At 45.6% G+C, this 24,841-nt stretch overlaps 2 protein-coding genes across 2 annotated transcripts; one reads left to right on the top strand and one right to left on the bottom strand.

Annotated features, from left to right (window-relative positions):
- The first annotated feature begins 67 nt into the window (after positions 1 to 67).
- aagab (alpha and gamma adaptin binding protein) lies at positions 68 to 13,023 on the top strand. Its single transcript, XM_042343122.1, has 10 exons — positions 68 to 195; positions 3,970 to 4,160; positions 5,297 to 5,393; positions 7,176 to 7,265; positions 7,871 to 7,954; positions 9,531 to 9,607; positions 10,354 to 10,450; positions 10,545 to 10,652; positions 11,237 to 11,286; positions 11,863 to 13,023. Exons 1-10 carry the CDS (start codon positions 129 to 131, stop codon positions 11,938 to 11,940), a joined length of 939 nt encoding a protein of 312 aa, XP_042199056.1. The 5' UTR covers positions 68 to 128; the 3' UTR covers positions 11,941 to 13,023.
- A 5,789-nt stretch (positions 13,024 to 18,812) lies between these two features.
- Positions 18,813 to 24,583, bottom strand: smad3b (SMAD family member 3b; the record flags this gene model as incomplete). Its single annotated transcript, XM_042343121.1, is given in 8 exon segments — positions 18,813 to 18,956; positions 20,243 to 20,387; positions 20,838 to 20,975; positions 21,544 to 21,756; positions 22,987 to 23,040; positions 23,697 to 23,771; positions 23,932 to 24,066; positions 24,390 to 24,583. Coding segments are annotated over 8 exon segments (1,078 nt in total), but the record flags the coding sequence as incomplete, so codon positions are not given.
- Positions 24,584 to 24,841: the final 258 nt, after the last annotated feature.

Below are 24,841 nucleotides of genomic sequence, written 5' to 3'. Positions count from 1 at the left end.
AGGCTGGCGTTTGAATGGGGTTGAGTGGTGCTGTGGAAGCTGTTTGGTGCTGGTTGCTAGGGGGGGGAGTGGCTTGGGCGGGAGCTAGGCCGCGGTTGCTAGGGACAGGGGTCAGAGGTGACGGGGAGATGGCGGCTCCCAGCGCGCTCGTCGTCAGTTGCTGCCCGGACTTCGAGGAGCGCCGGCTGGTGGCAGGTGGGTGGTAGGAGAGCAGCGGCGGGGAGGGGGGAGGTGGGGGGCGGGGGGCGCGGTCGGTGTCTCCGAGGCCTCCTCCCGGTGTACCGGGCCCTGTCCCCGCCCCCCCCAGCGCTGATCAGGGCCTAACCCGCACCGCGCTCCAGTGGCCGCTCCATCCCCATCGCCGGGAATTCACAGCCGTCCCTCTCACCACTCGTTATAGCCCTCCGCCCCCCACCACCCCCCCCGCCCCCTCCCCGCTGATCCCCACCGCGTTTATCTTTCTCTTAAATCTCGCCTCGGGGTCATTGTAACGGCTGTGTTTAATATATATATTTAATATTATAATAATGTATAATATAATGATGTATTATATATAATATAATAATGTATGATATAATAATGTATTATATATAGTATTATAATAATGTATAATATAATAATGTATTATATAGAATATTATAATGATGTATAATATAATAATGTATTATATATTATAATAATGTATTATATAGAATATAATAATGTATAATGTAATAATGTAATTTATGATATTATAATAATGTATAATATGATAATGTATTTAGTATATAATATTATAATGATAATGTATTTAATATATATATTTAATATAATAATGTATTCAATATATATTTAATATAATTATATATTTAATAATCTTACAATAATGCATTTAATATATAATTTAATAATAATGTATTCAGTATATGTTGTAATAATGTATTATATAGTTAATAATATAATGATGTGTTTAATATATATTTAATAATAATATAATAATGTATTTAATATTTCGTTCTACAAAATATACAGTCAGTTCACTTTACAGTACATTCCTGTAGTCGTCTCAAAGACGTGATAAGGCGCTGTATCAAATGCAAGGATTATTATTATTTTATTAACCTATATATTTAATTTTGATATGCTCTCCTGATCCCAACCCCCAGCTCGGGTCTAAATCCCTGACTGTCCAGCACCTTGGGATGTCCTCCTGACATGAAAGTTGCAATACACGTGTAATTTGTTGTTGTTGTTGTATTTTGTCTAATTTGTTTGTAATTGTATTATTATTGTGTGCCTGTGTTTGCGCAATGTCTATAGAATCAGAAATTACAGCACAAAACGACACCAGGAGCTCACCCCCTTTGAGTTGTCTTCAATGGAAAGCTATATGATTTTAGTTGGTAAGACTCCAGCAGTGACCCCAGCGCACAGTCTGGGGTCCCCAAGCCTTGGCTCTTGCCAATACTTGTGCCAATTCTTGTGCATAATACTCTCTGGAATTAGGTAATTAGGGAGAGAGTGTGCATTACATTCCAGACAAGGGGATATTTCTATGTGTAGGTGACGTTTGAAAGGAACTCTCATCTGGATTGGACACTCTTAAGCATGGTGATGGGTGTCTGTATGTGTCAGACACCTGGCTGACCAAAAAATGTCAAATCAACGGGTAAAAAGACAGGTTGGGTAGTTCTAGCTGGGTCAAGCAGCAGGAAACTACTCTTTAATCCTGTTTCTCTGCTTTTTCCTGGTATTTGTTTTTAAAAACTCATATTTATCCCTATTCAATACAGTTACAGATGCTGCTTCGACAGCCATTCAGCATTATAACTACAGTATTTATTTTTAAAGATACTCTTATCTGCCATTCTGTTCTTGGGATTCTGTGCTCTTATTCAGTGGATTTGGAAAGCTCAGTTCTTCTGGTTACAATCTGAGTCTCTTATACGGTAATGTAGTGCATCCACTGGTATGGAAGTATCTGCACACAAGCAATACCTCTTTATTGTTCTGATAAATTCCAGCAGGTGGCTGTGGAGTCCACTGAATTTTTATTCTTCCTTTTTAATCCAGTCTTTCACTGCACTCGTAGGTGGGTGGTGGGTGGGTAACCTTAGCAGTGACATTCTGTAACGAGATTTGCTTAGATCCAGAAATTCTACAAAAGCATATAAAAGTATACTTTGATTCTTTTGAAAGCAGCAAACAAAAATCCTTTGACATGTGCCTTGATCTATACCCTTTCTATTTTAAAGATGACACCAGTTTTCTGGGTGTAGTTTTAAGTTTTAATTGTGTTGAATTGACTTAAGCCACATGTGGATGGACAAGCAAAGTGAGGATAGAGGTGTGGTTGCACAGATTAATTCACAAGCATTAATTTCCTTGGTTGGTTTGAGTCATGAACCAAAAGCAACCAAGTTCTATAAATACAGTGTGTAGCTGTTTTCCTCCTTGTCATCATTAACTAGAAGAATCATTGATGTACTGTAGCATTTAACCACATCAACAGAACCTATCTAACACTTTTATTAGATAAGTTCTGGTAATAAATACACATGATTGGGTTGCAGGGATGTGTCGACTGTAACATTAAGCAACTCTTAATTCTACAAAATGCACACACTGCACTTTAAGTAAATCCTGTGAAGTGCTTTGAGATGTCCTCTTAATATGAAAGGTATTATAACAAGTGTAAGGATTATTTTATTATATTCTGACACCTATATGGAGTGCTTTGCCCTAGTGCTTTAAGACCTTTTTTACCAAGTCTTTTTAAAAAAGAAATCTTAAGCAAGCTGGACTTGCTTTGAATCTAACTACAGATTGTTGAGAAACGGGAGCTGCTGCCACCATGTAGGGGATTTTTTTTTAAACTTTTGAATGTTGTTCCCTACCACCTGCGCTGCCTCTTTCACCATCTGCCACCATCTGCTGGAGCTGAATTTATTTTTGCTACTGGAAAGGATCTTGCTTCTTAGACTGTACAGGAACCTACATAATACTGCCTCTTGTGTTTGCACATTGCAATTGATCAGATTTAACGCCCTCCCACCCCTCCCACCCCTTCCCCCAACATCTACACCACCTCCCGAACAGAAACAGCAATAATATGCTGTCGTTAAGACTTTAGGAAGATATCCCACATGTAGCCCTTTGAAATCCTTCTGTGCAAAGTGTCCAACCGCAATATTAGTACAATAACCATTTTCAGTTAAGTTTATAGTTCCCCTCTTCCTCTGCCCCCTGTATTTTGCTAGCCACAGTATTTTCTGTTTAGTCTACTTTATCTATTGTCTTTTCTCCCTTTCCTTGTGCATATGCAACATTTCTTCCAAGATTTGGCAAGCACCTGTCTCTTGGGTTCCCACTAGTAATGCTGTGTAAGGTGCTATTTGGAGGAACAAATGTGTTGTTCAAGTTTGTTTAGTTAGTTATGAAAGACATGAAGGAGTGGGGGAGAGAGAGAAAGGCTGCGAACTGAGGCATTTTGGGTGAAGTTGTACCAACAAAAGTGAAGTGAAGGAGGAAAAAAATAACAGTTTTACTGCCCTTATGTTAACTTCTCAAAGCAGTTCACATATAATAACAGAACAAGGCCTGGTGCAAGGCACTAACCCACAGGTTTCTGACCCCATGGGGAGGGAGCAACACAGTATTACAATACAGTAGATTAGAGGTCAAAGCTGTCCCAAAGCCTTGTGCAAATGGTTTGCACCAGCACCTTGGTTGTTATTGTTGTTTGTTTGTTTGTTTCTGTTGTTTGTTTTGTTAATGCTGTCAAATAGTCCAGAATTTAGATAAATACATGAAAAAGATAATGAAGGCAATGGAGTTAGAGTAGAGCAGCTCTGGGGCTACCACTGGCACAGACACACGGGGTAAACGGACTCCACTGCTGCGAACATTTTGCATTTATTGAATGCTGTTGACCACTGCTGTCACTTTTGTATGTGTAACTGTAACATTCACCACTTTTTTTCTGCTTAGAAATTATTGGAGCAGGTGACCTTCCTGAACACACAGGTCCAAGGAACGCTGTGCAAACCTATCCATGGACTATCGATAACAAATACTACACAGCTACTGTTCAGCTGTGTGTGGTGCCCAACAAATCGCTGCTCACAAAGGAGATTGCAGAGTCAGTTGAAGCCTTCCTGGTTTACTTTGACAGCAGCACAGTAAGCAAACCTTTGTGTTTATTACATTAGTTTTGTTGTGTGCCGAGTACTTTACAGGGATCAGCGACAGTGGTCAGTAGACTGAGCAAGCAATTCCCCAGTTTTCATTTCAATTCAATTGCCCATTTTTTTCCACTAGACCATTTTTAAAAAAATAATTATGGAAGGAGAGATGGAAAGACAACACTGAGACCGAATGAAGTAATACTCAATTGTATTCTTGGACAAAGAGGAAATTGACCATGTGAAATAATTCGAGCCTTGCCTCAATTTTTAGATGAAGATTGTAAATGCTATTTAGGGTTTTGAGGCAGTTTTTACAAAGTGGGTTTGATATGGGAACCTGTACTCTAGAAACCATGTATTTGTGCTGTCTAAGAAGAGGGTGTTAAATGAATGCTTCACTACCCTCTTTATATCGACAGTGATAGCAGAGCTCCGAGGCTTAGGATAGCACGTGACAAAATGTACGTGGAATGCATTGGCTGCGTATCTATTGCAACCTCTGAACACTGGCTACTATCTCAGGCTGACCTATCCCTGTTCAATGGCTTCCTGGAATGAGATGATGAACTTTAGTGGCAGTTGTGGCCGAAGTGAAGGCAGCTTGTGCCTTTACACACAAGGACCTGGATCAAGTCTAACCTAACTTTATATTATTTGATGCCAGGTGAGAGGGAGCACCTCCCTTTCTCTAAATTGGGGCAATGCCATGCTTTGCCTCTCATGGAAGCACCATGACTGTGCTCGCCCATCTCCCTTTTTGGATCGCTTTGATTGTACCTGTTGGTGTTAGACAGTCTTGCAATGACTTTAACTTATCAATTGTGCAAATGTATCTGACGAAAGGTCATTGTACCTGAAACGTTAACTCATTTTCCTCTCTCCGTGTGCGCTGCCTGATCTTCCCAGTGACTCTTGCGTTTATACCAGATTTCCAGCGTCTGTGCAAATGTATCTGCTTCTTGGTGTGAAACTTGAATATTTATCATTAAATATTTATCATTCGCCCACAAATATACAGTCAATTCATTTTGCAGCATATTCCGTGAAGTGCTTTGAGACATCTAGAAGATGTGAAAAGCTCTATATCAAATGCAAGGATTATTATTATTATTAAACGTTTGCCTTTTCAGAAATCTGGTCTGGTTGAGGTGTCCACATGGCTTCCTCTCACACAAGAATGGTCCCCAGAAGTTCTGATCTTGGTGTGTGACCGGATCTCCGATGATGGTAAAGTATATAGTCACTAAAACCCACTGTTGAAAATCTGATTTTTCTGGTTAAAGTTAATTTGTGACCAACCCTGTTCTCAGCCCACCAACTGACAAGTGATATTTGACATTGAGGTTTATTTGCAATAGCCAATCTGATTACCATGTTCCAGGAAAAGTTTCAGAAATTGGTGTTTCCAAGGGGATGGGAATCTAAGCTGCACGACTTTTTGGCTGGTACCGGTACAAGTGTATGCTTGCAAGTTGAAAGCATTTTCTTTAGTCTGTAGATTTGCTTCCCTTTTTTTAAATTATAGAACACGGGGCTGGCCCTTGTCGTTGATATGTCGTTTTAAACTGTTCTTTTGTAGAGTTTCTTGAGCCGGCGAGCTGTTATTGGGAGGTGTGAGGAGCAAGCGTGCGGTTCTGTTGCCTACCTATGCAGTTCTGTTGATTGGCCTGCAGAAGGCACGAGTCTGCACCCAATGTGTTAGAAATATCAGATTCAGCAGTCTGTTCAGCACCACACTCTGACAGCATTTCACTTATTTTATCTCCAAAACCATATCCCTCTACTTTTTTACCAAATCATGACCTACAGCACATCAGCAGCTCTGTCTACAGGCGCCAACCATTAAAACAAAAAGTTCAACCAAACTGTAGTGTTCTTCACATCCACTAGTCTCCCTGTGACTCACGCAGCAGACGTTTTGCATCCAATCCACTTCTGTTTCATCTTGCATTCCGTGCTGTTGATTAATGTTCCTCCTCTTGGTTTTTCTCAATCTAAAGCGAATGAGGATCCCTCATGAGGGGCATTTTGCGATTGAGGCACGCTGGAGTGCAATGCCCTTGTATCTCCTCACAGCCAACTGAAATAGCAATACAAGCGATCCCTGCAGGAAAATTCATGCAGGGAGGGAAAGGTGTAAGGAGAGAATGAGAATGGAAATTAGACATTGGGTAGTGGGAAGGGTCCATGGTATTTTGACATGCACAGAGAGGTGGTGTGCAGTGTTTTCATCTCTCTATTTCGTGCTAAATCCATCACTGGCTTGTCTGTTCCTTCTTCAGAACTTTTAATCTTTTGTGCACATGTTTCAACTTGTCGTTGTTCCAGGAATTCAGTGATTTACAAGGCAGAGTTACTGCCAGAGTAAGAGTTTTGAGGAGTTCAGCTCTTTAGAACTGAGTTTTCTTTGTATCTTTCAAATATAGATGTGGCCCAATGTCCACTTTCACTAAATTCCAACCATTGCATCTGCAATGGTCTCTGGACAAGTCTTGTTATATATTTGTATAGAGTAGGAGTGCACATCTTATTTAGACTTCATAAATAAAATCCATTGAAATTGGACCAGTGCAAAAATAAACCCTTCAAGAGCTCTCTGTGCTTTTGACTTCTCCAGCTGGTTATACTATAAAAGCATTACCAACATTACAAATTAAAACTATTTTTATCACATTTGAAATGTAATATCTTGTGATGCTAGTGTGTGAAGCTTACATTTAGATCTTGACGTGTTGCCATGCAGATGGCTGGGCAGAGAACTTCACAGTAGTTGGCAATGTACCCCCTTTGTCTATGGTCACCTCTCCCCCTCCCCTTCCCCCTCCTCTCCCCAGCTCAGTGGCGGACCCCACTATTAAAGCTCTTGGAGACATTATCCTACGAGAAAAGTTCCATGTTTACACAAGTAAAAAGGATAACCCCAACCCTGTGTTTATTCTTACTTAAAAGTCTCCTGTTCGATTATGTTTTGGGGGAAACATCATGAATGTTCCTTCTTTCCCTTTCCAGGGGTGAGCAGATTAGCTGCCCAGGAATGGTGTATTAAACACGGGTTTGAGTTGGTGGAGCTCAACCCAGAGGAGGCGCCAGATGAAGAAGGTCTGTGTGTGTATTTTTGTATTAAACATTGTGTAGATGAACCAAATCATGGAACTAGCAATATCTGGATGACCCATTACTGCACTATAATGTCAGTCTAGACTAAGACCCAAAATCGCATGTAAACAAACCCATGACCTCCTGATTAAAGGTGTGAGTGTTATCACCTGAGCCAAACTGACTCACTAAATCCCCCCCGCTACACAAAACCTCCATCAGGAAGCATTGCAGCCACAAGATCTGTCCAATGTCCTGAACATGTGATCAGTTATACAGCGACATTTGCAAAGGCCGGAAGTGTGTGTAGGACACATAGGAATTGACACATAGGAATTGAATTGTTCAATCATAGAAAGTTACAGCATCAAGTCTGCACATCCCATCTAAACCTAATACACTGACTCCTGCTCGCTCCCCAGACTCCTTTGTATTCTTCAACCCAATAGTTTGTGCCAGAAGTTTCCACTATTGATCAGTTTCAAGGCTACAATCTGAATATCCTTCAATACTGTTCCATTACATTGTACACCCTTATTTTCCCATAATCCTGTACTTGTTCAACAGAGATTGTGACCTTAAATGTGACCTTTGTACCATTTGTGCAGATGACTTTCCAGAGTCTACCGGAGTGAAGAGAATTGTCCAAGCCTTGAATGCCAATGTGTGGTCCAATGTGGAGATGAAAGCAGGTATGATAAAGAGTTAGGTTGAACTATTGGGATAACTGGGCCTGAGTAAGGTACTCGACTTGTTAGACTTGGTATTGAAAGTTGAACTACATACAATATTACAAGAGCTAACCCAATGGTTTAATTCATAGCCACAGCATAGGCTGGACCTGAGCTGGTCAGAATAAATAGGTCCCAGGTTCATTTCTGGTTCTGTGCTGAGTTAGCTGATCTCATCTGGGCAGATGCAGTAGAGAACCCGATTGTTCCCTTTGTGGACGTGAAAACAATGCAGATACCAGGTCATCACACAAAATATAGTTTACAGTGCTAACCACGCACTTCCTGTACCAAGCCTTCTGTTGTCACTATAGTACAATGCCCGCCTGCCAGCCCTTTTCTCATCAATATTTTACTCTAAACATTCAAACCTGTCAGTCCTGCAATAACAGTAATTCTACTTTTTTTCTTATCTGTCACAATGACTCAATGATTAGAGCTATAACTGTTTTGCAGATTGTACAGTATTATTGCTGATCAGAATAACATACAAACTTATCTTCATTTCATAGATTCATAGAATGTTACGACACAGAAGGAGCAAGTCACTTTCACTAACCCCAATCACCAGCTTTCTCCCCATAACCCTGCAAACCCGTCTTCCCCAGATACCTATCCAGTTCTCTCTTAAAAGATGTTATTGAATCGGACTTCACTACCCTTTCAGGCAGATCATTCCAATGCCAATCATTCATGCCATTTACTGTAATCAGTCAAATTAATGAGAGCCAATCCAGTGAGTCCTGGGGCCCAGATACTGTCTAATCTTCGATCAAAATGGTTTCCTATGTTGTGCTCTAATTGCATTCTGGAATTTCAGTTTGCTACAGTTGTGTACGTCTCCATCTGCATTGTGTGGAGAGTGATCACTATTACAGAAGGATACTTGGCTGTGAAATACAATGTCAAATGGAAATTCCTGAAGACCATGGATTTGTGAAGTGTAACCGCTTTAGTTCTCCCGTCCCTTAGTCCCTTCGCCTTGCTCCCTGTAACATTTACCCTCTGGTGTTTTGTGGCTCCTGACCTAATAGAGGAAATCATTACTCTACAATGTCCTTTGCATGTTACTCCTAAAGAGCCATGTGTTGCTGGCTGAAGCTTTGAACATTTGTATGTGAAGCATTTGAGTATCCATGAAAATGGTTCCTGTCTCTTTTTAATCTGTTTCGCTGAGCCCCAAGCACGTATAGTTATGTATATGAAGATGTACCATCTTCACTTCGTTTCACAATAGTTCTCATGACTAGCTCCTCTTTCTCAAACCCCTCCACAAGCAAACGTTGAATAGCCATGCGAGCCACCAGTTCAGGCTTTTTTGACTTATTTAACAAGTCGTTGCTCCTTGTGTTTTGACTTGCTTCATTTTGTATCTACTTGTGAAAGGACAGAGCAGTAAATATTTACAACTGTTGCTATAACCTTAAAAGCCACAGTTGTGTAGCTTTTAATAGTGTGCATCTGCGGTGTATATTTGGGGAAGTTCAATAAACAGACTTAACTTGTAATTGCAGCAGAGTACGCTTTCTATTCTCAGACACGATGCACGGCTTTGGGATCCTCAGCAGTTTAGCGGGGACACGTGAGCGTTGTGCAACAGAAACCGAGACACAGGTGAGTGTGAGTGATTCATCGTTCGCCTGACTTAAAATAAAATAGAAAACCTGGAAGACATTTCTAAACAACAGTGGAAACCGTGTTTAGAATATAGTTCACCTGAGTCCAAACGTGAAGCTGCCTTAGTTAGGGAAGGGTTTGATTGATTGATTCATTTACTTCTTGACAGATCTCAGCCACAATATCATGGTGTCGTTCATAAAGTCATTCATAAAATTGACCTTTTAACTCCAAGGGACGGGGGAGGCAGAATGAACAATAGCCTATTCCTTTGGTATTTGCTGGTCCAGCCATCACCACCCTGCTTTTCCAGGACATGGTGACAGAAAGGCTGAGACTATTTCTGTGCTTTTTTTCCTTCCCCCACACACACCCTCCTCCCCATTTACCCCCTTTGCCCCATATCTCTTGATACCCTTTGTTAGATCAGTGTATCAAGGGACATGGAGCAAAGGTGGGTAAATGGAGTTGAGGTACAGATCAGCCATGATCTAATAGAGGGGCTGAATGGCCTATTCATATTCCTAAGTTCCGCGCGCCCCCCTGAAGCCTTGTTAAGCAGCTGATAGGTCTTGTATTTACAAGACACAGGACTGCTGCTAGCCCATGCCACATAACTGGCAAAACCCCAGGTTAAGCCGAGTGAAGGGAAATTGCGTGTTGTTTGCTGTGCAAAGGCGGCTTCCGAGTTTTTAACAGAAGAATGTCTAAAGTATGCACCTGCCGCCGTGGTGTTGTTGCAGTGCCAGAGTATTACTGAGCCCAACAACGAGGCCCTTTCAGATGACAGTAAGCTGGAGGCAGCCAGAAACAACACTCCTCAGACAGACGGTGCCATAGGTACGGAAATCCAAATTCTTTTTCATCCAGTTTTGCTCCTTTCTCTCTCTCTCTCTCTTCTAATACTCAGCTTCCCATTTCTACCCTTATTTAGCAGATCCAATGTTGCATTGGGATATCCAAGAGCTGGCCAACCTGACCACAGGCGAAGCAGACTGCGAGAATTTTGAACGTTTGTTTGAGAAGTTGCAGGAAATGAAAGGCAAGTCCTCTGGCACTGTCCAAAGGCCATGGAAATTCATCTTGATCGTAGAACTTTGACAACAAAGAAATGGGCCATTTGGCCCATCTCTGTTTGCGCTGGTGTTTGCTTACACTTGAGCCAATCTAAGCCCATTCTCCTGCTCGCTCCACACAACCATTAAATGCTACCCTGTGTGAGGGATGCTATATAACTGCAAGTTGTTGTTGTTCAAGTTTCTCTCTCTTCAAGACTATCTGATTTCCTCTTAAAATAGCTGCACTTTGTTTCCACTATAGATTGTGGCACAGTGCACCACATTCCAGCCACCCTTTGTGATTATTTTATCTTAAATTTGTGCTGCCTTATCTCAGTCGTGCATCACTCAGTCCAGTCAGCCTGGGTACGGTCTGTGTACTGCAGCTTGACTGAACTGTAACCTGCAACAACACTGAGCAGAGATTTCACCACAAAGAAAAAATATTTTTGATTTGAGTTGCTTAAGAATAGCTGATCAATAGACATCTAATTCTCAAGGAATTAATGGTCTAGCGACCTGCCCAGTTCGTTGTGTAACCCGAGTTGTGTTTTGTTTACATTGGCAGATAGAGCAGCGTCATTACCTCACGAGCAAAGGAAACTGCACGCAGAGAAGGTAAGCATGTGCAGACTCTGAGCCAAATGCCAGCAAATTCACCTTTCCTTGTATCCAGGAATTATCATCCTTGGGCATCCATTATCCTCCAGCTCAAAAAACGAAGTTCCACAGCGTATCGTCTGTTGCAGTGTTAATATTTAAATACATCAGGTAGCGTGTGTTCTCAGCTGACTCTCCCCTCTGCCCTACTTCATAGTTCACATGTGGATATGTAGGAGTAGATTGGCTACAAGTGTCCCAAACAATTCTACTCTTTGCTTGAAGGCAGGAATGTAGAATGGGCTAGCGGGGATCTGCTTGGACACGTTTTCTGTGCAAGGGTTTAGTGAATTATATTTGCTTTCAAGCCCAGATGGTCCAAGTCAACCATTCAGCCAAGATGTTTGAGTTGTTTATTGTAGTGATCACTCTTGTTTACTCTGTGTGTGGGTGTGGAAGTGGGGGGTGCTGCATGCTTTTCTTCCCAGCCTTGTCTGATCTTGCATCCTGTTTACACTTGAAGATGAGCAGCAATTGTACACTCATGATAGGAACTGGTTCCCTTCACGTATCTCTTCTTACTTGACTTGACAGGTTGCTAAGGCTTTCTGGATGGCCATTGGCGGAGACCGCGAGGAGATCGAGGACTTGTCTGGTGAAGAGAGTGACTAAGAGCTCAGTCATGAGTCTCTTTTTCCCTTTGCAAGCTTTGTTTTGTTTGCACCGTTCTGCTTCTGTTGTCTGTGTCTCTAGACATTTTACTCCCAGGATTGCCCGAGTCAGAGATCGTATTAGGCAGTGGAGAGGCAGGTCTATGCTGAGTCAACTGAATGAACAGATAAACGTGGGTCCTCATTGACATCCTCCCCGTCTGAGCACTCATGATTTTTAGATGACAAATCTGAGCTAATCTATACTCCCTCGTATATCCTGAGCATTATATATATAAACTGATTGGAAATTTATAGTACAGAAGAAGGCCATTTGGCCCATCGTGTCTAATATCGTAAGCTTTTGGTGTATCCATTATGTCTCTCCCTTCTTTCAATATGATTGATCTCTTCCAGAGAACTTTGCACTACTCTTGTTTATCATATAGTTTCTACATGTATATTCTTTGGAAGGTCTATGATGTATAGGTGTGTAGTAGAGTAAAACAGTACCGCTCAATAACGAATGCAGGGAAAACAGTCTTTTCAAATGAATGCATTTTGAGTTGCGTAGAAAACCTCCTATTAACTCTCTGTGTATGTAATGGTCTGTGCCTGACCATGCCTATAAAGTACAAAAGGGTTTATAACTGCTTGAAAAAATGGACATATAACAACTGAGGAATGTGGCAGGATTGCAGGGTAAACCAATGGGTAATTAATTGCATGCAGGAAAGACGATAAGTGTTAATGTTCACCGGGGTAATGGTCACAAAAAGATTTTGTTAATCTGCTGCGTGTAACTGTGAATATTGCTTTAACATTGGTGCACCTCTGTGTATTCCTGTGAGGGGGAAACTAGCAGTGCTGGAGGATGTAGAAAGCTATTTCACATGGTGCAGTAATCATTTTCAATGAAGTAAGAAACATGAGCCTCTTCCGAACAAAAAACCTTTTTTCGTGAATAAGTAATTCATTTTACAGACGCCTCTTAAAACAACTTGCACGCAAATCAGTTATAATTTTACAAGACTCTGGTTAACTGGAATGTGATCTGATTAAAGCTAATCTTTATCGTACGGTATAAAAACAATTCTAAAAAACATATCTGTCCAGCTTCTATTTACTTTCGCGCTGCTTGAAGGCTGTCAGAGCTAATCCAGTCCACCAATGCTTGCTATGACGGCATCCTGTTAAAATACTGACTGATGAATCATGCATATTTGATCCTGAAGGTTTCTGCTTGTGGTGTCTGTGTGAATGTGGCTTTGTTTTCTTTGGTAGTTTTTTTGTTCAACAAAAGGTTCCCAGTCACACAAAGCAGTGGTGTGGTGGAACATTTGTGGTGCGCATTTGTGGTGTAGAATGGGGTGAGATCAGAACCAAGTGCGGCGGAGCTCAAGGTGATTTAACATTCAATGGCTTCCTTATTCTGCAACCCGAACAATGTCTGGAAAGCTTCGATGAGACCCTTTTTATTAACTGAAACGAGTCAGGTTAAACTGGACTGAATGAAGCGTGATGATGAGTCAAACTGGGTTCGATCATGGTCTGTGACCTGCTCCACACCTTCGCACAGTGGAGGAGGTTCAGAGGGTGGAATAAAGTTGGTTTCTAGACTAAAGACAGGAATAGAATAGGTTTGTATATTATTTCATTCCTCCAGACCATCCGACCCTAGTAGATTCCTCCATTCCCACACTTTCCTCCTGTGTGCAGGTCCTACATAAAATACCCCTGATACCTTGATAATGAAGATCGAAGCACAGTGTATCCTGGTCTGTATGGCTCAGCTACTCACTCAGTGGATAAACTCACTGACACAGGCAGCTGATCACATCTGTTTGCACTCCTGAGGTACAGTTGTTTACAGTCAGATTCCCTAGCTGAGAACCTGCAGGGGTGAAGGGTTCACTCTTCACTTTTTCAGCATCTATCTAAGGGATGATATCACAGACGGATGAATTAGATGCCCAGATGTGTGTCGCTGCAAGACTGCTCGGAGAACAATCTCTTCGTTGAAGCCGGATCGCAATGAAAGGAGGTGTGCAACAGAAGATCCATCTCTGAGCGAACCTGTGATTTACTAATGCTTCTGTGAGTATCACAAGCCAGGCCCCAGTGTGAGCTGTACTAACTACTCCCACTCTTCTAAATAAAAAACAGTTGATCAGTTGGCTGCTAAAATGCTTAAAATTGGAACGAGCTTCAGAACCAAACCATTAGCACACATTGTAAATTACCCTCTGCTCACTAGTACCTTTCCAGCTGAATGGAAATTAGCCGAAGCTGTCCCTGTTCATAAATCCAGCCTTGCTGGCAACGTAAAAGCTACGACCGAGGAGGATTCTTCCCCCAGTACTGCTGAAGGGACCTGTTCTAATGACGTAAAACAAAATTGATAATAATAATAATTCTTGCATTTGATATTAGCACTTTTCAGGTCTTCTAGATGTCTCAATGCCATTCGCTCTGAATTATTTTAACTCTACAGTTTTCTGATCATGGTTTGCAAGTACTATTGGCTGACTGGAGTGAAGAGGGGGTAGAGGGTGAGAAGGAGAAAGGGTAAATATAGGAAACTATCCTAGAATTCACTGTCTGCTTTCCTCTAACGTGTGTTGGCTGGTGTGTGGTTTTATCCATGAGTTTTGAATGGGGCTGATACTGTAATTACACTTTATGCAGTGAGTGTGTCAGCCTTGCCCTCCCTCCTATATGTGAGGTTTTTTTTAATTGGAATGTGTGTGTGCATTGAGACCTTCTGGTCACAGAGCTGGGCAGGTTCTGGCATGGGGCAGATGGCATTAACTGTGCTGGTGAGGGAACAAGGAAGCTGGGAATACTTGCTGCCATGCAGAGAGCTGTAGGTACACCTCAACAGTGATCACCTACCTGCGTGATCGTTAAATACCTGGACCGAAGGCCGGCTCCATCAGAAAGGGTGAGTCAAAGTGTTGGGAGCTTAAATGAGGCTTGACTAGGACTGGAGAGCAGCATGTTGAGGGAGCCATGATTGTGCAGCACAGAGCTAACTCACTGCACAAGCCACATCCAAGCCTGGTTGGAAGGAGAAAGAACTTATTTATTTAAACTCAAATCAAATGCATAGTTCTCCCAGCATGGGTTGAGAAAGATATAACTTGCATTATATAGCGACCCTCACATGCACAGGGTAGAGTCCCAGAGGATGGGAAATGTCTCTCCTCCTCACAATACTTATAAAAAAGGACATGTGTTTAAAAGTACCTTTTACAGGGCTTATTGATAAAGAAGTTACAAGGTGCAATGCGAGACAGTGAATCCACTCACCACAGCTCGTGTGTCCTTGTGTCAGGGGCACTAGCAATGACACCAGTGGAACTCATCATTTAGTAGTGGTCAACAAGGTTATGGTACTTGGCCAGTGAGGGACTGAACTGTAACAGACATTTGCTTCCTCCAATGTCTTGTCTAAGTGGTTGTTATTCAGTGGGTACTGTTTTAACTTGAACTTGATTTCCTCTCATCACCACTAAGTATTTTGTTTTTTTACCTAATCAAGGGCTAATGAGCTTAACACAGACTAGGAATCAAAGATGGGCCCATCCCACTTCTGTACTACTCAGCTACTCACTGGATAAACACCAACAGCTTGCATTTATATAATGCTCTTCATGTAGGGTAGCGTCTCAGAGCACTTAAAACTCACTGAGCCAAGTTTCCACAGAGATGAAAATAAACTTTCCAAAGCTTCCCAAGCCCTTAATTAAACAGAAACCTCAACGGTTTACCTGAAGCCCTGTAATATCTGTGACAAGGTGAAATGGTTGGCGGAAAGAATGATAAAATGCAATTTTAATAACTGAAACATTTACAAGAAGGGAAGAAACATTACAAGGGGGAAGGAATATTTGAGCCTTTTAGGAACATTTACAATGTAGAAAAAAAACACAAAAAGCATAAAGTACAAGCAAGCACCCTTCGTAAAGTAAAAGTTATACAGTTCTTTGTCTGTCAGAACAAAGTAGCTTAATGTAACACGGAGGGGGAGAGGGGGATGTAAGGCATGGCAGTGGTGGGTGGGAGATGGACTAAACTCATTGTCAAGTTAATAGAAACTGTAATCTCAAATTATATTAAAAAATAAACAACTTGCATTTATATAGCACTCCTCACCCAGGCGAGCGTCCCAGAGCGCTCAACAGAATTACACAACGGAATATCAAAACAACTACTTTTGGCTGCGCGGGAATCTTCAGTCAGAATGGTTGCCATTGGCTTCTGAACTTTTGAGAAAAGTGGCCATTTGATGGGTTGATGATTTGAGCTCGCGGCTGTCCATTCACTCTGCTGTCCCTGTGGCAGTGAGGAGCCAAACAAAGGACGCCCAAACACAGAGATGACTTTTAAATATGTTTTCCTTCCTATGTTAAACATCTCACTTACTCTCTCTCGCTCTCAATTCATTGGCATGAATTGAAAGACAAAATACCACAAACAGCTGAGTCTTAGAAAAAAGTGTGTGGTTTCCTTCCATTGATTTCTCTTGCGTTACTGACCAGCTGTCATATTTGACCATATTCTTTGATTAACCCAACTGAATTGCGTTCAGAACAGTCAGTGCTGGGGAGAAATTTTCTCACAGCGTAAATAAAAGGTCTTTGCCTAACCAATGTGCCTGACCAGTGCCGCCTCGGAACATTGGCAAATCTCCAGGAGCTGGCATTGGCACATCGGCCCACCAATGCCACGTTTCTGCTCACTCTGGGATAATGATCATCTGCCTTGCGAGACTCCATTCCCCACTCTACTCCAATTATTCCTTTCCAAGGCCTGGAATTCCACCCAGTCTTAGCCCACCAGGCCATTTTGTCTTCAAGTTTAAGATCGGGCAGTCACACAAAACTCTTCAGTCTTGATGCAGCTTTCATCGGTTCTTTAAAAAGCAGCGGCTTCCAAATCGAGCCTGAATCTACAATTTTCTTTCACAATTCTGCCCACTAATAAATTTTAAGCCAAAGTGGTCTCATGGGCCAAGATGGGGTTCAATTTGCAGGCCTCTCTGTTCCTCGTTAGAGCTCCCCATGGGATTGCATTGCATGTACTGTGCAGTGGTGGTGTGTGTGTTTTGGGAGCGGGTGCGGGAGGAGGGGGGGAATGTGTAGTGCAAACACCTTAGAAGGATGGACATGCAAGGCAATGCAGGAGTGGCACCCAGGTCTCAGCTGACTACAGCCCTGAGGTTTCCTGTGTTGCGTGAATCAGATCATTACTGAGTTCCAGTAGGAAGTTGCTCCTTGATACATTAACCCGAGCCAGAAATCAAGACTCACAGAGTTCGAACAGCAAGTTAATCCAGTATTGTCCCCAGCAGCATTTTAAATGCACCTCAAAACTGATCCACACAAGCCAAGGCGTTTGATGCAGTGCGGCTGAGAGAGATGGAGTGTCCGCCTGTTTGGGGTGGGGTGTAGGTGGGTGGGAAAGGAAGCAAATTACACTAGTTTAACTCCATCTAGGCTTACGCAACACAGCCAGTTTTTTTTAATACAATTTTAAAATAAATAAATTTCCAGCGGCCACTGGTCTGAAGAATGACGTTGGCGAGGCCGTTCGTGTGTGGAGGGAGCCCTGAGTATCGCGCACGGGATTCCTATTTGTTTATTTATTGTTTATTAAAAACACAAAATTACCATTGTGGGCATGCAGTAAAAATCGAGGCCATGTTATCCCAGCCAACATGAGCTAGGATCAGGCCTCGCAACTAGAGCCAAGTTTTCTGTGTATATTTACTGTATTTAATGTGAAAATAAATGTTCATTTTGAATTGGGGCCTTACTACATGCCCAGCCCCCCCCCAATGTAAACAGTGTCAGACTCTGAGCCGCGTGCTGACATCTCCCCAGTATCTATTGGGGGAAGTGTGGGGGGGAAGGCAGGTGGAATGTTTGTGATACAAACTGAGTTTCAGGCACGAACAGGCTGTAAAGAAACCGGTCATTCCTGAGGGCATTTCTTTTATAAGGACTCACTCACTGGCCACTTTGCGATAACTGAAGTGGACCTCAAACCGGCTCACGGCAACTGCTCTCAACGACGATAACAAATTACATTTGTATAGCGCCTTTCACGACAGGAGGACGTCCCAAGACACTGCTGCCACTCCATCTACTTCTGGAACTGGTTCAGTGTGGGGGAAGACAGATAGAGCGTCTGGCTCTTTTCAGTGCCTGTGTGGGGGGCTGTAGGGGAGAGGAAGGAACAGTACCGGGCACCAGCCAACACTCCCTGCGGGGGCAGGGGAGGCGGAGGGGGGCAGGTTCAGGAGCATAGGAACAAGTGTAGGCCATTCAGCCCCTCAAGCCTGTATGGCCCTGCTACTAGATCATGGCTGAGCATCGTAGGGGCTGGATAGAGGGCACGGTTGCTCACTGCACAGTCCGTCCTTAATCAAGAATAAACAATCAACCTCAAGGGTTCCTACAGTACAGCCCGGCCATTTGGTGCTTGAACACTGGTTGCCATCGATGGCATCTGACTCCTAAAAACAATACTCCACCTCAGTCCTGTACTCTCTCTCTCTCTCCCACCCCACCCCCCCACTACCCATCCCCATTTTGTTAAAAAAAAGACAAATGAAAGTGACGGGAATTTCCCAACAACAACATCGCCACCGAAAAGTGCTTAAAAGTTTCCATCGAGAAGTGGCGAAGGTGTGACACCATATTCCGGGGGGGGAAGAGGAGTGGGGGGGGGGGGGGTTGCTGCCTCTTGTGGTGTGCACATGTGGTTCTTTCTCTGCTTTTTTTCCTTTTATCCTCTTGTATAAATTAACGGCTACAGCTGGGTCGATGGAAGCTCGGCAGGAGTTTTCCTCCTCTCCCCCACTTCTCTCTCTCTCTCTCTTTCTCCCGACTGAGATGAAGTGTTCCTTAAGACATGCTGGAGCAGCGTATGGCAGGAGATCCCATCTGGGTCAGGACTTTGTCCAACCACTGCAGGGGCCCATTCAGGTGGAGCTCGATCCAGCAGGGGGTACTAGTCACGGTCTGTCGCCTGCGTGGGACAGAAAGAAGAGGTACGGACGGGGTTAAATGTTACTCACATCACCAACCGAGGTGGGGGGGAAGAAATACGCAACGACTTTTACGCAACGTGTTTTGTACGTGTGGAGACCCGCAGAGTAGTGGTTAGTGTGCTCGCCCGGCGAGCAAGCGGACCCGGGTTCAATTCAATTCACCCGGGGTGGGGTGAAACCCGCCCACAAGCCTCTGTTTATCCAGCAGTAAGTAGGAACCTGGTTGTTGGCGGATCGCTTTCCGGGGGTAATAATGACTCCCAAAAAAAATAATAACTGGTAACTCAATCCACAACTGCTTGTGGGACACTGCTGTGCGCAACTACACATTACAATATATTCTGTGAGGCGCTTTGAGACGTCTCAACGACCTGATAAGGCGCTATGTCAAATGCAAGGATTATTATATTATTATAATAATACAACATGTAAAATAAACTTTGGGGTGGGGGGGGGGGGGGGAGAGAGGCAGAGTGATTGAAGCAGGGAGTTCCAGAGGCTAGGGGCACCGCCATCCCCTTCCTTCTCGGTCACACTAACTTCAACACTGCCCGGCGAGCAGTCTGTGTGCTGTTAGCATCTGGAAACGATTATGTAACTGGCTGTGAGCCAGCTGTGGACTGGTATATGAATGTGGTGCAGAGAGAGGGGTGGGGGGGGGAAGAAAGAGAAACAGCATAGTCTCTAAACATCTGCAGGATGTAGAGGGCGGTTTGGGAGTGGGGGGGGAGGGAAGTCACCAGATCGGACACGCAGTCTCTCCTGGCTCCCGATGGTGAGTGTGAGAATCTCACATTACACACAGCTAATTCGGAGCCATTAACTGGCAACACGTCATCTACCAGAAAAGCTCCCCTCTTCCCAGAAGCTGCTTACTTCTGCCCAATGTCTTGGCCAGGAGCCAAAGCCAGCGCTGGAGAGGCCGTGAAGTGGATGGGGGGGGGGGGGGGGGGGGGAGAGTGCGCCGGGTCCTGCCAAACTACGGCCCCCTTTACAGCCATCTTGTCAATGCATTTTTCCATTAAAGAAAAATCAGAAATTCTCCTGTATAGAGGACAGTTCCCCTCCCCCTCCCCTCTCCCATTCCCACTGTATTGCTATACAGAGGACAGATGCCCTCCCAACACAAAAACACGAGGAGGCTGTTCAGCCCTGTGTGCCTGTTCCCCAGCGCCCCCCACCTATCCCCCTCTCTCTCATGCAGAGCCCCCCCCCCCCCCCACCCCCACTGTTTAGCTGTAGACTGTAAGCTCCTGTATGGTACCTGTACTCCGCTCCCCAGCCCTTGACGAAGCTCATGCGGATGGTACACATCCTGGTCAGTTGATACACAGCCTCGAAGCCCTGGTTCACAGACTGTGACAGGAGGGCGGCAAACTCCTGGTTATTAAAGATCTTCAGATTGCAGCCTGCTCGGGGAACAAGCAAAGCGTTAGCGGAAACCCGCCAACCATCCTCTCCTGATCGCTATCCACTGAACACATCTCTTCCCCCCACCCACCACCACCACCACCACACACCACTGTATAATGCTTTGGCTCGACTGGCTCTGACCTCCTGCACGTCTATCCCTCGTGCCCTCCGTTCCACCATGGGCGGCCGCACCTTTCGCCACAGCGCCTCGAATGTCCGGAACCCTCTTCCTCCATCCCTCCCTCCGCCTTGCCTTGCCCATTCCTTCCCTCATCTTCAGGTCGCGCCTGAGGACCTTCCCCTTCGACCGTGCGTGCTTGCGGTCTCCTCCCCCCCCCCCCACTCCCTCCCCGCCCGGCTGGGCGTGGCGCTCCACCACTGAAGAGCACTCGTCCCAAGACCCTCCTCTTCGGTCTCGCCCCACCCGCTGCGGACACAGCAGTCACCTGGAGGGATCTTGCAGACAGTGGCCGGGTGCCAACCGTAACGCTGGTTGCAGTTCGGACTCTGGACAAAGATGGCACTGTCGCTGAGACACTCGGCAAACACCTCACCTCCAATATAGTAGAGCCTCACTCCTCTACCTGTAACATACAGGGGGGGCCGAGCGGGGGGTCAGTACTCATTAAAAGACCACCCTCCCCACCACCACCCTTTACACAGCACTGCACTAGGGCGACATTTACGGAAGACCTTGATGCCCATTCCATCAGGGACTACATTAAGAGCAGATTCACACAGTGAACCCACCCTCACCAGGAATTGGGTTCAGTCTCCGCCCAAACCAAGAAGCCGTAAAATATGTTCCCAGTTGAAGTGGATCTGTTCTCTGGTGTCAACCCAGAAACGAGCTCACGCAATACACACACACAGTTATTTTTGATCGACATACAGGGTGGTCCTTTTTCAACAACAACAACTTGCACTTATATAGCGCCCTCCACGCAGGACATCACCACAGAGCGTTTCACCTTATATTCCTCACTGTGTCAGGAGCCCAATGTCCCGTCCGCAGCCTGTTGCCGTGGTGATTATACAGTCAATTCACTTTACGGTGTATCCTGTGAAGCGCTTTGGAAGACGTCTGGAAGACGTGATGAGGCGCTGTGTCAAATGCCAGGGATATTATTTTATTATTATTATTATTATTACCGATGTGCCGTCGTGTCAGCTCCACGGCGGAGTTGCGGTTGACGTTGGACAGCAGCCCCAGGCAGAAGCGCTCGGAGTTGGAGGGGTCGGTGAAGCCGTCCACGGTGAGGGAGGGCTGCGAGGCGTGGAAGGTCTCACCCACCCGCTGGTTCAGCTCGTAGTACGCGATCGAGCACCAGAAGGCGGGCTCACAGTAGGTGACGGGCTGGAGGTCTGCGGTGGGGAACCAGGAGAGAGGCGTGAGCCGGCATGTGGAGTAACAACTTGCATTTATTATAGCACCCGTGTAGGGTATTAAGCTTAACGCTTCATACTGGCGTGATGGTTCATCACGGAATCATCACGCCAGTGTGTTTTACAAAAATGTACAACCAATTCTAATAGGGTTTCTGTGCTGGTGCTCACTCCGCTCCCCCCCCCCCCCCCGGAGCACTCTACTCTAACCCCATTCCCTGCTCTCTCCCCATCGTGTCTGTGCTGGTGCTCGCTCCCCCCCACCCCACTGGAGCTCTCTACTCTAACCCCTTTTCCTGCTCTCTCTCTCGCCCATCGTGTCTGTGCTGGTGCTCGCTCCCCCCCACCCCACTGGAGCTCTCTACTCTAACCCCTTTTCCTGCTCTCTCTCTCGCCCCATCGTGTCTGTGCTGGTGCTCGCTCCCCCCTACCCCACTGGAGCTCTCTACTCTCATTCCATTGACAGCTTCTCTCACTGGGCACTGTAACTCAGACTATCAGTGTTGTGCTTTGGTAAAACTCAACCTCTTGTTCCCCTGCGGGACAGCGTGCAGGGCAGTGAGTCACTGCAGGCAAAACAACATGAACTTAGGCTCAGAGCCAACAAACTCCCTAACCTTGGGGTGAACTTCGCCCTTGGCGATGGCTCACATCATTTGGAAATCACTGAGCAAATCATAAATCTGAGTCAGTTATCTCTAATATCCCCCCTCCCCCCCCCCACCCCGTTCTCCCTCCCCCAGCCCAGCACGCTGGGAAATGTCTTCAAAGTACATCTCAGGAAACACTTCCCTTCTACCCTCTCCGCCCACCGCTGACCCAGGAGTTTATCCTGTGGATCGCTGAGTCACGGACACAGGAAGATCCCAAGTTTGATTTCCCCTGCTACCCCCCCCCCACCCCCGATTAGTGCTGAGTTAGTCCACTGGCTGCCCCTCCCCTCACCTGGATCAGTGCCCACTGTGCACCCACAAACCCCATTCCCGGCTGTCTCCCCATGGTGACTGTGCTGGTGCTCGATCCCCCACTGGAGCTCTCTACTCTAACCCCATCCCTTGCTCTCTCCCCACACCCTTCACTATTATTCTCCACAGTAGGCTATGGATTCCAGAGCTGCTTGTGACCAGCCAGGGAATAACCATTTCCCTGATGAACCAAGGTCTCTGCTTTGAGTCTCAGATCTCACACCCCTGACACACAGACACTTACCCAAGTTACTGTGAGTGGGCGACAAGGGGTTCGGAGATAGGTCGGCAGCGGAGCCTGAACGAGACGGGAAACAGCAGTAAGAAAAACGTTCACAAAGTCCCTGGACAACCTCTCTTGATCCTCGCTAACCCTCGCTTCCCATAGTCTGTCTGATGCCCACAGTGTTGAGTGTGTTCAGTTAGAGAAGCTACTGTGAGACTGTGGGTACAATTGGGTTTCTGACCATTTCTCACTATAAACCCTCCAGGCACCTGCCCCTAACCCTAATGACATGGCATGGAAACGAGCCATTCAACAAGCTAGTCTGTGCCAGCGTTTACACTACACACAATCCAAATCTCCCTCTCCTCTTCATTTCTCGATGCACCCAACATGTTTCCTCTTTCACATTAATGTTTCTTCCTTCAACCCACAGCTTCCGGCAGCGAGTTCTGCATTCTCACTGTCCTGTGTGAAGAAGTTCCTCCTAAACCCCCTGTGAGATCTGCTGCTAGTTTATCATTTATAATCCCTTCGTTTCAGATTCCCCAAACAGTGAACACAGCCTCCCAAACCTCCCACCTCACCAATTCCTTTCACAATCTTAAGCCAGGTCCTCCTCTCTACTATCTTCATTTCCAGAGAGTAAAGCTGCCCTGTCTAGGCTTACCTGCTGCCGTCTCTCCCCCCCTCACACTCCCCTCCCCCCGCGGGAACATGGCTGCTTTTACCTGTGTCCATGCTGTGGTTCATCTGGTGGTCGCTGGTCTCGCCATCTTCACTGATGTAACCGGGCGGTGGGGTTTCTGACAACAATAAATACAAATGATATTTACACGGCGGCTTTCACATCGGGGGGGACGTCCCCAGGCGCTGAATGCTCAAGGATTTTCACCCGAGCTGGGGGGTTGGGATCAGGACGGGTGGCTCCTGGCTGCCGTGCTGTACAAAATCCACAGTCACTACCTGGGATGTAGTTGCTCTGGGGTTCGATGCCGGCCGGGAAGTTTGTGTTCTCCGGGATGGAATGTGTGTAGTCATCGAGAGGCGGGAATTCGGACGGGATTTCTGTGTGTCTGGGTACGAGGACCGGCGGCAGGACTGCAGGAGGAAAACAAACACTAAAGCTTTAAACAATAAGACTTTTTAAGCTTAGAATAACAACCGCCGCCCCCCCACCCCACCCCCTCCACCAGCAGGAGCTGAGGGGGATGATTCCCAGCCTCCAGAGTGTGTGTGGGGGGAGGGGGGAGTGTCTGTGTTTGTGGGGGGGGGGGCAAAAGAATAGATTATCAATTCTCTTGACGTCCAGCCTCGATCATGCCCCCACCCCCCCCGCCCCACACCCCTGGAGTGTTGGTTTAGCATCTGCTCCCCACCCCTGCCCACAGCCTCTCCGGCAGCCGCTGTGTGTGTGCACTCACCGGGGGTCTCCACTCGCTGGTAGTGATAGGGGTTCACGCACACCTCGTCCTTCTTCATGTGGAAGGCGAACTGGCACATCTCCACGGCCTGCAGCTCGTGGTGGCTGTGCAGGTCTGGCCACCGCCACAGACGGCAGTAAATAACGTGGGGGAGACCCTTCCTGTGGGACACCTGCAACCGGCCATCCAGGGACCTATGGGGGAGAGAGAGACACACAGTCAGTCTCACACACACAGTCACACACACACAGTCACACACACACACACACACACACATAAACACATACAAATGCATTATATATTTGGTTCCGACCCTCACAGACAATAACTCCCTGTTGCCCAGGTTAACCCTCAGCCTCTCCACTCCAGTGAGAGAACCCCAACTTGTTACGTCTCAAGACCAATGGAAGCTTGCGGCACTAGGGCCATGGGAATGCCCAGTGATATCCTGC

Source organism: Callorhinchus milii, unplaced genomic scaffold (genome assembly GCF_018977255.1).
Source record: "Callorhinchus milii isolate IMCB2004 unplaced genomic scaffold, IMCB_Cmil_1.0 Scaffold22, whole genome shotgun sequence".
Taxonomy (NCBI): Eukaryota; Metazoa; Chordata; class Chondrichthyes; order Chimaeriformes; family Callorhinchidae; genus Callorhinchus; species Callorhinchus milii.
Note: the sequence above shows the minus strand (reverse complement) of the source record. Positions and strands in the feature narration are given on the sequence as shown.